The sequence below is a fragment of the Onychostruthus taczanowskii genome, unplaced genomic scaffold (genome assembly GCF_017590055.1).
Source record: "Onychostruthus taczanowskii isolate IOZ18803 unplaced genomic scaffold, ASM1759005v1 scaffold1, whole genome shotgun sequence".
NCBI classification, from domain to species: domain Eukaryota; kingdom Metazoa; phylum Chordata; class Aves; order Passeriformes; family Passeridae; genus Onychostruthus; species Onychostruthus taczanowskii.
In genome coordinates, this window is record NW_024496525.1 from 6,309,136 (window position 1) to 6,322,920 (window position 13,785).

General features: G+C 38.4%; 1 protein-coding gene across 3 annotated transcripts in view; it reads right to left on the reverse strand.

Annotated features, from left to right (window-relative positions):
• Window positions 1–13,785, reverse strand: part of SIPA1L1 (signal induced proliferation associated 1 like 1) — a 199,687-nt gene that overhangs the window by 66,435 nt on the left and 119,467 nt on the right. For all 3 annotated transcript variants that reach the window (XM_041397930.1, XM_041397913.1, XM_041397923.1), the window contains one exon: window positions 694–2,514. In XM_041397930.1, coding sequence (XP_041253864.1) covers window positions 694–2,191 — 1,498 coding nt within the window. In that variant the 5' untranslated portion in view covers window positions 2,192–2,514. The remainder of the gene's footprint in view (window positions 1–693; window positions 2,515–13,785) is intronic.

The window sequence follows — 13,785 nt, forward strand, 5'->3', positions numbered from 1 at the left end:
GGGGAGTGTCTGGGCAATGTTTGGGGCTTGCTCTTTTCTATAGGTCAAAAGGTTTTGATCTGTTGCTTTGGGCTTTTTTCTCCCTCCTATATACATCCAATGGAAATTATAATCCTTGGTTTCAGGGAAGAACCATGTGATAAGAGAACTGCACTCTGTTTTTTCAGATATTCTGTTGGCATTGAAACTCAGGTATTTGTGTGTGTACGTAAAGTTATATCTATACAGGTCTTCATTTCTGTATTATTCATTTTGAAAAATTTTGAAGTGGATTATTAAGTTAATTAGTACGTCCAAAGATTATTGTAAATGCTACCTAAGATGCACATTCCATTAAATCCTCAGTAGATCAACTCCTGGCACAGTGGGAAGAAAGTTCTCGTATTTCAGGATTTTCTTGTTTCAATATCTCAAGTGTCAACCCCTGCCCACTCCTATGGATACCCAAAGCTGTGTTTCAAGACATTCATATTTTGTAGCCATTGCTGCCATGTCTATCAGCAATAAAATCCTCAACATTCTTATACTCCAACACTCTGAAAAACTATTAGATATAGCACATACCATCAGTAAAATACACCACTGAAGAAATCCCTAATTCTTGCACATACTGTTAAGTATCAACTGGATTTTGCATGTTTGGAAAACAAAAAAATAATTCTTAAAACTTAGGGAGAAATGCAATTTACCTACCTTTCTGGTAGAAGAATTTTCGATAATAATATGCACCAAGGTCTACATGTTCAACGATGTATCTTTTCACTCTGTCTAGATGTAAAATCAGATTCTCCTTGGGAACTTCCAGAACTGCAACTCCAGCATTTGTGCAATGAGAACTCAGAGTGGACTCAAATGAGGCACTTTCACACCCACTGAAGGAACCTGAATTAGATTTGGAAAGGCTGATCTTCCTTTCCCCTTCCCCGCCAATCTCATTACGAAAATAAGGACAACTCATCACGAGTTCATTGCTTTTATCGTCCCCCTGGTCCATATTAAGACTTCCTTTTGAATTCAGGTCTTCAGTGCTGCCCATTGGAGAATTGAAACTTGCAGAATGGGACAAGGGTCCAGAGACAAGTGATGCTACAGCAGCAGCAGATGCACCTGTCGTTGTGTTCCTTCTTTTAATAACATTATGCCTGTTGATTGCTGCTTCATTTAAATCAAATAAAATACTCTGTACATCATAATGAGCAAAACACTTCGGACAAGTCCAAGGCTTAATGCTATCTTCTGACCTGTTATCTTCAAGATCTGAAGACTTCCCAAGTTCCCCTTCACCTTTGGCATTACGCAGCTTACGAAAAATAGATGAATCTCCTGTCTCCGATTTTGAGCGTCTCTTGAGTGGCTTCTCCCTTTCCTTAAAGAGTCTCAGGTTTTCCCTTTGAGTAATAGGACCATCTATCACATCTAGAGAGAATCCTGAACCCTTGCTCCCACTGGCAATCAGAAGCTCACCGAGTTTAGTTGAGCCTGGGCTTCTCTGATCAGATTTTTCATCTTTATAGCCCTTCAATAAGTCAAAAAAACTTTCCCCTGAAGTTCCCTGCTTATCTATGGAAGATGTGCTGCCATACTCTCTGTGCAGAGATGGTCCAGATTTAAATGTGGGTGAAATACATTCATCAAAACTATCCACATCAAGCTCACTTATGGTGATGTCGCTGTTGCTGCGCTGTCGTATTCTGCGAAGGGCTTTCCTTGGGGAACTGGGGTAGCCATCGGGTGTAAGAAACCTGGAGTCTAGATTCTCAGATTGTCTGGTCTTGTTTTTAAGTGTGCTCTGGATGCTCTTTAACATGACCGAATCACTAGCATTCAGGTTAACAGAACTTCCCTGACTCCCAGGACTGCTTTTAGAAGACATGCTGTCAAGGCAACTTGACGTGTCAATATCTTGACTAGATCTGCTTGTCTCCTTGATGTTCTCCTTCCTTGGGGGCCAATCGGCAATCCTTGCCCTGACTCCCATTTTAGGGACTCCAGGGGTAGAGGTAACATGATGGGAACTCTCATTGCGAGGAGGTCCAACTGGCGCCATGACTGCAGATCCTAAGCTGCCATTCTGTGACCGAAAGCGCCTCATGTAGAAGTCATCCGAGTGGACTTTTGAGGTGCCATCTGTTCCGACTGATACCCCAGTGGCAACAGCCCTTTCGGTCTGGGACCGCTTCAAGCTGGTCATGGTCTTTCAGTATGCTCAACCTCAGTAAGTTCCAAAAAAACCCACAGTCATTTCTGCTTTTTAAATGCACAGTTCTCTTCCGGAGAATAGTCTCCAAAACATACAATGGTTGCATGAGATCCTAATCATGGACATTTAAGGACGCAGTTAAATGCCGAATGTCCAGAAAATTCAGATATTCAGTAGGTTTTGATAAGCAATAATTTCCTTTAACTTCTGCATTTTAAGAGGCAGCCATGCTCCAATACATTCAAATAGTTTTAACATCACTCATGCTCCAAAATGTCAGAGGTGTAATTGAATCGCTTATGTTTCTTTTAAGCCTAGAACAGAAAAAAAAAAAAGAGAGAAAATCATTAATTCCTTAATACAGAACTTTTTTGGTAACTAATACTATCAAGGTAATTATTAAACATAACTAATATTTTTAACAAACATGTTTTTAAATCACATTGATCACCATCACAAAAATGCAGCACTGTGTTACATGGTGGCGATGAGTTTTCTAGGTATTGTAGGGTTGCCTTCTGAAAAAATAATACTGGGTTCTGATTCCAACAAATACAAATTTTTCCTTCTGAATTGATCAGTGGTACTTTTTAGTTGGGTTAGCAAACAGTGTTACAAAGCACAAGTAGGGAGCTTCTCAGCTAAGGATACATACAGCATACATTTCCCAGAGAAATTATATAAGAGCCAGATCAGAACTTCAATTTTTAAAACCACTTTAAAGAATTTACCATTTACAAGTCCTACATCCTTGGTTGTCGTCAGGTATTAACACTACCTATTCAAGTTTCCCATTAATGTAAATATCTGAGATTTGAACTGGAAAAAAAAAAAAGGAAGCTAATTAGCAAAAAGCGTATCAAATTGTAAGAGAAGATGGCTGTCAAGAACATTTATTTTGTGCTTTGCACAGCCTTATCCGCACATCAGCTGCATAGTCCAGAAAGCATGTATTTACCTCTGAACAGAGTTTACAGCATATAAAAAGGTTAAAGCTAAATAGAAACACATACTTTTAAGTAACTTGATATGACAAGTTTCATTTATTTCCCTGGCTAATAAAATTTTGTCTACCACAGCTCCTATATTCTTCCAGCTTCAAAAAGTCATAGAAATTAAATGCTTTCCCATACCTCATCAGTACAGAAGTGATTACAAAGCCTTTAGTACACTGCCCTTTGAGGAGCTAAAAAACCATAATCCACAAATACATCCTTGCTGGTAGAAGACAAAAGCATGGGATTGTCAAGATAAAATCTTGCATTGCTGGGTACATCCTTTAACACAAAGAAGTTAATAATTTTCAAAGGCTGAGCCAATCACACAAAAGGTGTCCTTTAAATATTTGCCAAATGTGTGCAGAGAGGCTGCTGAACCAGCACTGCATTGACAATACAGTATTGTCTAAAATCAAGGCCTTCTGATGCTTCCAGGAAAACCAGCACTTTCTGCAGTCTCAGAACTACAGTACTTTGCACCACACTAATTAAATACCAAGCCAGGGCACTTTCTGCCTCCAAAGGCAGCATGTTTGAATTTCACTTGCCATATAAAGCATCTCTTTAAAATAGCTGCTCTTAATATAAAACTCAACACATAAGGAATACTTAAAATGCAAGCTGACTGCATCACACGTAACAAGAACAGTGCGAGTCACCCAGGGTACAACTGTATTTGCACAGGCATTTATATAAATGCAGCTCTTCTCCTTGGAATGCTGCTGCAGTCTTCGAATCATGGAATGGTTTGAGTTAGAACGGACCTTAAAGATCATCCAGTTCCAGCACCCCTGCCACAGGCAGGGATGCCATCCATTAGATCAGGTCTTAAACACCCCCAGGGATGGGCCATCCACAACTCCTCGGGCAGTCTGTTCTAGTGCCTCACCACACTCACAGGAAAGAACTTTTTACCATTTAATCTAAAACTTGCAATTTTTGAGTTTAAAACTCTTGCCCTTTTGCTATCACTATTTTCTCAGGTAAAAAGTCTCCATCTTTTTCAAAGCCCTCTTTAAATACTGGAAGGCTGCAATAAGGTCTCCTCACAGCCTTCCCTTCTCCAGGCTGAACAATCCCAGCTCTCTCAATCTGTCTTCTTGTAAGAGTTGCTCAAGCCCTCTTATCTTCATGGCCTTTCTCTGGACCTGCTCTAACAGTTTCACATGCTTCTTGTCATGAAGAATTCAGACCCAGATGCACTACTCCAGATCTAACAAGGGGTCCAACAAGGACAGAATACAGGCGAGACGAACATCCCTCGCCCTGCTGCGTTTGATGCAGCCCAGGATATGGCTGGATTTCTGCACTTGCAGCATTGTTGACGTCTGTACAGCTTTTGTCCACCAGCATCCCTAAGTCCTTCTCCACAGGGCTGCTCTCAAAAAGTTCATGTCTCAGTCTGTACTCATGTCTAGGATTGCTCTGACCCAGGTGCAGCACCCTGCTCTTGGACCTATTGAACCTCATTAGGTTCCCACAGACCCGCTCCTTCAGCTTGTCAGTGTCTTCATATACGGCATTCCTTCCTTCTGTTGTGCCAGCTGCAGCACTCAGCTCTGTGTTGTCAATGATACTGCTGAAATAACAGGGTTTTTCTAATTAGAATAACTTCAGAAAGGCAGTTTACCCATGCTGCTGTTTGAAAACTACTGAATATTCAGCCATAACTTTTTACAATTTTCAAACACTGCAGCCTAAGAACTAATCAGGCTGGTGAAACAACTTTGTGCACCATCAGATCAAGGAAGGGAAAATGCAAACACTGTATGCCATGATATAACCTAATCTTCTGCCCATATTTTTCAATGTATGCCTATCAAAGTGTCTACTTTGCAAGGTGCCTGTCAAAGAGTGTTTAAGCACTATTAACCTCTATGAAATGGCAACACTTCACAGTACTTCCTAAAGATCTACACAGGCTCGCTTTTATAGGCAGGACAGAAGGAAAATAGAATGAAAACTGATAAGGATTTAGGGCAGGAGAATGCCAGGCTAAAAGGGATTCTAAAGGAAAAGTCAAGCTGAGAGTTGAACATAAAACATGCAGGAGTACAAGCATCCACTACCACAAGCTGCTCTTCACAGTCTGCAGTGAAAGTCAAGATTTGTCCCTCTCTGTTCCCCTTCTATCAACAGTAAGACAAGTATACACCTCCTCCCCCCCAAATGCTGTCCTACTGAAACAGATCACCTAGTAGTACAGGTTTCTCATTAACTTCAGGGCATAAGTTCATGCAGCAGCTCTAAAAAATCCCAAACTTGGTGTTGACGATATAAGCATCCAAACACCACCAGTTCTCCCTACCTCCCCAAATTATATGTTTTCCCATAAAAATTTTCAGGATGACAATCTTACATAAGGATCTAGATATACAAATGTATCTCTAATAATATGAAAAAACATAACTTAAGTGGTCAATGTATTCTTGACCTGTTGTATACACGGTTTTGTCATTAGTTATGTGACCACACAGTGTATTTTCCAAAGGAAATTCTCTGTTCCTGACTCAGCTTTATGCATGTCTCACTCTGGGGACCAGCTGTTTCATATTCTGCAGGTTTTTGCAGCTGTCCTCCTTCATCTGCTGTAGCAGCTGGAATACAGGCCGTAAATGATTATGGTAATAGTTAATATCATACTCTGAAGAAATGAACTCCACCACTGACTGTGTCTATATGAATTAAATCACTATTAAGTCAAATGTTTTTGAGAGTACAACCACCTGTCTGTGTTTATTTCTCTAGACCTTCCCAGCCTGGTGTCTAATTTGAGACCTAAGAGTCTGGTGTAAAAGGTTTGATTAGTTTCAATCAAAATAAAGGGAAAACTTTACATTTGATAACATCAAAAATTCCTAAAGCACAGGTTCTGGGTACACTGGTTATCAGCTTTAATGAAAATATACAACAACAGCAATCTGTACTTTAACCTTTTCTAGTATTCATTATTTGCAAAACATGACAGCATCAGAGACAGAGCGAATCCCACTTGATTTAAAAGACCAGTAACAGGTGTTATTTTGAACGGGAAAACCTGCCAGAAATATTAAGCAGCAAAATTGCTAACACAGAAGATGCAATATATTAACATTAGTTGCAATTACAAGATCAGCAGTATGGTACCTACTTCTAATGCCAAGAGCAGCATTTATGAAGAGTAACAAATCCTACTTTGTTACCATTTCAATATAGAAAAAAACACAAGGTAGAGCTATGAATATCTATGCGAATAGAATATGGTGAGGCCAAACTAGCATAACCATGCAAATGCACTTTTCCAATTTCCAATTACTGAGGAGGCCAACAAAATAATCAGATAAACAGCTATATATAAAACACTGTAAATGAAAACCACATGTAAAAACTACTGAAAGTATACATGAAAACTTACTACTGATTATATCAACTGAAAACCTGAATAGAGAGTTAAGAGAATAAGCATAAAAAACAATTATCTGCTTATCAGATTCCACACAATAATTAGTAAAGCAATCCAAGCATGTGTTCAAAATAGGTCTCAGATACTTAGGACAAATTTTGGTTTTTTTAGTTTGCACCAGTACCAGATGACTAAGTATCTAATCTCAACTCAAAATGAGCACAAACCTATCTTCATTCTTTTGCTTCCTATTTATACCTTTTTAAATCACTTTGCTGTCTCCTCCAAAGCCAAAGTTTTAGGTGCAGGACAAAGAACAACTCTTATAAAACTTAAAAGGACCCTGTTGATGAACTGCAAGATGGTTTTGCAGACTCCATCATTCTTAAAAGGCAGGGAAGTCAAGGATCTTGATTTCTTGTTTGTCATGCCTGAAATCACACACCCAGAAAAATGAAGACATACCAGTCGAGATTTCATCTAGAGACCTTTGCAATACAAAGCAGCAAATACAAGTAGTTGATCAAGAAGAAATATCTCAAATCAGTTCAGGATAGCAAAAAAGCGCCTCAATTACTGCACAGATCTATCTTGGATCCAGTTAGACAAAGAAGATAATGCAACAACTACTTAAGGTGAAAGGAGGAAAGGAGATCATGCCTGACACATCAATTCAGATACCTTCTATTACAATTTTTCCTAGCATTAGTTATGTGGAATCATGCTCTTTTTCCCTGCAAAGTAGTGACTTTACCCACAACTGAGTCTCACTTGACAAGATTCAGCAATTACTCTTATCTGCTGAGAACATGATGAGACTCCAGATTCTGGAATCACGGGTGCTAATGATCCTAATAGTCTGATGTTGACAGAGATAGATTTGGGGGCACCAAATTATTCATGACTCATAACGTTCCAAAGGAAAGACTTCATATTTCACCATCAGCCCTCATTATAAAGTGGCATTTCAAAATTAAAAATTTGAAAGTGAGTGGATCAGTTTGAACTTACAGGAAAGTCTCGCCTTTGCCAAGCCTCCATACCACGGACTTCCTCCACTCCAAACAGTAAAACATAGTGGAGAGCGGTAAATGCCACATATTGCCAGGGATACTTTAAAATCACCAAAACTGTAGGATAAGGAGACCAGAATAACATTTTATAGCAAGCAGTTGTTAAAAACTTAACTGATATCTCCTCTGTTGCATGGGGTTTACTCAAACACAGTCAATTTAGGAAATGCAGTGCAACAACACACACATTACTGGCAGCAATCCTTGCTAACTTTTACTAGGAAAAGAAATGCCATCAGTAAAAGCTCCTGAAAACTAGAAGCTCCTTTAAAACTAGAAAAATAAATGAGAACAAGAAAAAATATTTTATATAAAAAAGCTTACCTATTTGTGTCACAAATTCTTACCTGAATTATAACAGATCAAACCCCAGGAGGGAATATTAATTTATCAGCCAATTAAGCTATTATATGTACAAAATAATGTCTAATTGCACAAAATTAATTCCTCAGAGGAGAAAAATTCAATTTAGCCTTTTGAAATACTTTATCTGGTTACCTATTATTAACTTTATCCTTTTCTTCCCAGGATTACTTCCATCATTGTAATTGCAGGAAAGGTAAAAGGTTCATCTTTCTGAGGAAATCTTTACAAACTGAAAATCTATTTGAAGAATAGTGCTTGGTATTTTACTAACTTACTGTTTTTTGTTTTTTTTTTCAAACTTAGTAGAATTGCTGGCTTTGTGTTACCTGAGTTTGTGATAATTGTCAGCTCTGCACAGACAGACAGATTCCCTCAACCTCCCTTTCTTTTCCCTCCACCAATTTATATGTCTACAAAATTTGTCAGTGATTCACACATCAGCAAGTCTCTATTTCTGCCTTTGTCTCTGAATGTTTCCTTGCACCATAACCATAAAAAAAAAAAAAAAAATCTTTGCTCTGAGGACACTGGGTGCCATCTGCTGCCACACACGCAATGATCACCTGCACTGATCTGCTAGGATTTAGCACTGCTTTATTCTTATCTTCATTCTGTGCTAAAGTAGCTGATGCAAATACACATGAACCTAGGCAAGGTTACATTGATTCTAGGGTGTAACAGTAATTACTGAGTCACTACCACCAGCTTCTGCGCTCTTGCAGTATATGCCTCTCTACAAAGCCAAGCTCGCTCTGCTTTCACGGTGGAACACGCGGAGGATGCGCAGTCACTAGAAAAGGGTGCTGCTGAGTTGAGCACATCCACTGTGGCACTCAGCAGAATTTGTTCCCCCCAGGTTTCGAGCCCTGGTAACCATGGTGGTAAACCATCAGCTGGCTCAGAGCACAGTGAACCAGCTGGCCTCCCTGTGCACAAGACCATGAACTCACATTCAATAATCATAATCTCCTGCAGTCAGTGGTAAATGCTCGTGACATAACAGGATGCTAAATGAAGCATAATAACAACTATCAAACTGAGACAGATATCAAACTGAGACAGCAACGCAGGGGACAGTACTCTCCCACCTGTGCACTTCAGCACATTTTTCTCTGTTATGATTTCCTACTCATTATTCACCAAGCAAACACAACAGTATCTCAAAGGCAGAACTGCATCCTCTGTTTTCACATCCATTTCATACGCATGAATCAAGACTTGGCTATCACAATTCTCAAGTGTACAAGTAACTGTTGCTGAAACAAATACTTAAAAACTCCTTTTAACTGAGACAGAAAGGAAGAGTGAAAAAAGGACTGCACATGGTCATTCCGACTTCAACATCATGTTCCATTTTAGTACCAGTGTCAGTCATCTAGTTATTTAAGTGCAGAATCCTATTCCTGGAAGGTAATTTACAGGATCTAAAATAGAGAGTACAAGTCTTACTGTATGCTATATTGTATACTATCCCTGGAAAAAATTGTTTGTAACAATTTACTTTTGAAAGGAGTGCTTGCTCTCTAGGAAATGAGTCCACATCAGTGGTAACACAAGAGGAAATTATTCCAGCTCACAGATACCATCTCTAAAGAAAGCAACTTTTTACCAACTACAAAACAGTTTGATTTTTAACGCTTCCTTTTCTTGTTTTTAAAGAGATGCTTCTTCCCTATTTCTCAGTTTGTAGCTGTTGCTATATTGCATCCCTGGGTAATGGTTCCAGAAACAGACTGCCCTTCCTGGCGTGTGGACTCTCATAAAAAGTTGCTTTACTGACAAGTGGGCAAGTTAATCAATGACTAATATCTGATACTGTGACAATCTGACCTATGAAGAGTCCCAAACCAAAATAACAAAAAAAAAAAAAAAAAAAAAAAAAAATCCAGACCAAGAAACAACCTCCCCCAAAACAGTCTGATACTTCCTGGCCTAGTACAGTTCAGTGTAAGAGCTAAAAATTCCAGTACCTTTCCCAAGGTTTGCATCCTTGCTCACACTTGCATAGCACAAAGGACTTGTATGGGCCTTTCTCCTCCAGTGTGGTCACCATTTGTTTCCAGCATAGTTTTGGTACCAGTACAGACGGAATTTAGCCTGTGGTCTCTGAGTTGCTTCCACTGGCTCCATTCATGCTGGCCATACTTGGCAAACGAGTACACAGACATCTCATGACATGCCACAAACATCAGAGCTGAGTGAGACCTCAGTTTGCAAGAGGGGTAAAGAGGGTATTTAACCTACTACCTCTCCAAACTTCCAGGAGCTTCTAAGTAGTCTGCAGTGCAACTCAAAAGTAATTTAATTTTTCTTGTAACAGGTGTTGGACTGCATCACTAATTTGATATAAGGATTATTAAAAACATATAAACCCATAATTTTGCTAGCACTTGAGATCTTTTTCTCAAGACTATTAATATTTCTTTACTCTATCACTGCAGTTGCTTCTCCCTAAATTATTGACTGGTAAAAGAATTGCAAGGAGCTGTTCTGGTGCCTTCATGAAAGTCATCCAGCTCTCAAACCTCCACAGAGCACTATTTCCCCACAGGTTGGCTGATAATTAAGTCATGTGTTTAAAGGAAAAACAAAAGCAGCTTTTCAGGAGCAAAAGTTAAAATTTACCCGAAATTAACAGGCTTTGTTTCCACAACCCTGACATTAATCATCTAGAAAGCCTTTCACATTCACACACATTCCTGAAGATGCTCTGGCAACTATTGCTCCTGCTTTAAAGGTACTGCTGCAGTGCTGGACGGGAGAATTACGAGCAGAGGGTGTCACCAGACATCCACACCAGAGGTGTTCATCAATTTCTGCCCCACCACCAGTCCTTTGCTGATGTCCCAGGCCCCTTCAGCAGCCGGTCACACAGTCTCCTGTCACTCTAAGCCCAGCTGCTGGTGTTGACAATCACCCTGCACAGTCCTTCCGTCTCAACCCTGGGACCCTCTGCCATGCAGCTTTTTTGGCCCCGGCCCCCAGTGGGACAGAATAAACTCCATCAGTTTGGAATTTCAGACCTCAGTTTGCTCCCTCAATAAAAGCCATTCAAAAGACAGCTGAGCATCTCATCAAACAAAATATCATTTCTTCAAGCTTCCAAATAACTAATAGGAGTTAAATGAATTTGCCTCCTTATCAGCTCATTTGAAAATACCAAGTAGGTCATTACTTGAACCTGTTACAGTTCTTGTATATTAAAAAAAATTAATTAAAAAAGGCAACTGGAAGTTCCGCAGATAAAAATCAAACACTATGTTTGCAAAGTGAAAAACAAGTTTAAGCTACTACTGAAATATAACATTTATAAGTACACACCCAAGAAAGGGTTCCCCCCCCTCCAATAACCTATTTAAAAAGTCAGTCAAACTACCTAAATGGTATTCTTTTATGACAAAGACTTTAACACAAAGTTAAAATATTTTTCCCTAAAATATATAATTTGCTTTTGTGTGTACATGCCACATATATTTTTGTGTATACACATCTACATATATTTACACATAAGATGTTAATGTTACATTTCTAAAGCTTCTCTAGAAGAAGTACTTAAATACAACTTAAGCAAGCATGGTAATTAACCCTCATGTCAAAGACTTCCCACAATTACTAGCGTTTTACACTAGTAAATGTGCTTAATGAACTGCATTCACTACTGCTACATGAAGAAAACAAAATTAAAGCTAAACCTGTCAAACATTGATTGCGACAGGTTTATTGTTATTTTGACTCTAATAACCTGGAATATGCCCTGCAGCATTAATCTTTTAGGTATTCAGATTATTCAAACCTTAGGCAAATAAAGACAGCACAAAATAATTATATTGAAAATTACAGTCCCACCTATAAAGTCATACAAGGGCTACATACAGCAACAGAGATTCTTTTTACAATTCACATGTTTGAACAGATAAGAAAGCATGTAATTCTCAAACAGTCCTTGCAAGAAGAGCAGCAGTTTCCATTTCAAGTGAGTGCCACATCCAGTCAAGAGTGCAACATCAAGAAAGGAAGTCAATTAGAAACCTTAGAGAAAGACAGTAATTTGTAGCAAAAACGTGAACAATTTTTTTTTTAAATCCTATGATTGTGAACAACTGCAACATGCAAATTGAAATGGACTCAGTGGAACCCTCCACAGCCTTTCACTAAAAATCCTTTTGGGAAAAAAACCTAAAAACTCAGTAATATTATTTTCATCAATATGCCAATTTAGCTTTTTCAAACTGCAAGTTTTGTATTACTATACTGATCATCTCTTGAAAGCATACTGGTATATCAGTGTAAAGAACATGATCTAAGAGTGCAGATAAACAAAAAGTAAAAATAAATCAACTCCCCCTAAAAAAAAGTAGGTTAAAACAAAAGGCTTAAAGAAAAAAGTTAACTGTTTGTTTAGATACTGATCTTAGAAGACAAAACCTTAGTAAGCAACAGATTTTATACAAAAGCAAGAATAATTTTCAGCAACTCTTCATGTTTGTATATTTTTCCATTCTTTTCATTTTGCTCTTAGACCATCAGCTTCATACTTTGCCTGCAATCATTTCACTCACAAATGTGCAATCCCATTTACAAGCCAAACTCTGGTATCCTTTCAGTGGAACACTGAAACAGGCTTCAGAATCAGTTATGTATCAATTTCCTAAAGGATTCTAAAATGACTGCCACTAGCAAGCACCTAGATCACTGTTAGAGTGATATTGATGGATTACTGCATGCTGCATTTCTCCCATATACCCCACCCGAAAGTGAGAAACTGAATACTGGGTAAATCTTCTTTTTGGAACCACATTTTGTGTTTTCTGAAACCTACTTTATCCACACAAGCAAACAAAAATGACAACCAGATGAAATAACATTTTTCTTCAGACAATTAAACTGTTCACATAGAAGGCATGGCAACAGATTCAGCAAGTCACATATTTTTAGAGCAGTGCTTATGGCAACCCCTCCCAGTGCTCCAATGTAACAGACCCTCCTAAACTAAAAAGGCTGTGGTCTTTGTCCAAGGAAGATGTTTATTTACTAGTTTGGTTTCATTCAGAGTTAAAGATGGGGTCATCCCACAGACCGAAAAAGAAAACCATCTTAAATTACTATTTGACACACATGCTGTGTAAATCTAACCTTATGAGGAACCATAAATCCACCAGAATTAAAAAAATAAAAAAGCGTTCAGGCTTCTTTAACTCTTATATAACATAAGAAGGCATTTCATCAGAGATCCCTGGGGATAATTCACTTCCCTGTTTTTGACAAAACATATAAAAAGCTTTTTGTCCTTGACAACCACATTTATTTTCTGAATATATGCATTACATATGTGTTTTCTAAAATGCCATATTCATGAATATAAAGGAATAAAGAGTTCAACTTCCACACAGGATTGTACACAGCTTTTTGTTAATATTCCCTTAAAATGGCATTTAAAATTAAGACTAAAAGAAACAGGGTTTTAAGTAAGACTTCACCAATTCTGGGGGCATAAAAATACATAGGAAAAATATGGATGGGACCATACAACTGACAGGAAACAACTGACAGGAATTTAAGAGCACTAGGTGTTCTATCACCAGGTGACAAAGATGAGTGTGTTACATCCATTACTGATATCACCTCAAAAACTGCAAAGGATTTCTGAAGCTTTCAATATGAAATGCAAAAGAATGACATATAAACCTGCAAACAGCTCCAAAAACCTAGCAGGGAACAGAGTACAACTACAGAAACCTTGTACTCTGCTAAACCAACAAATATTAC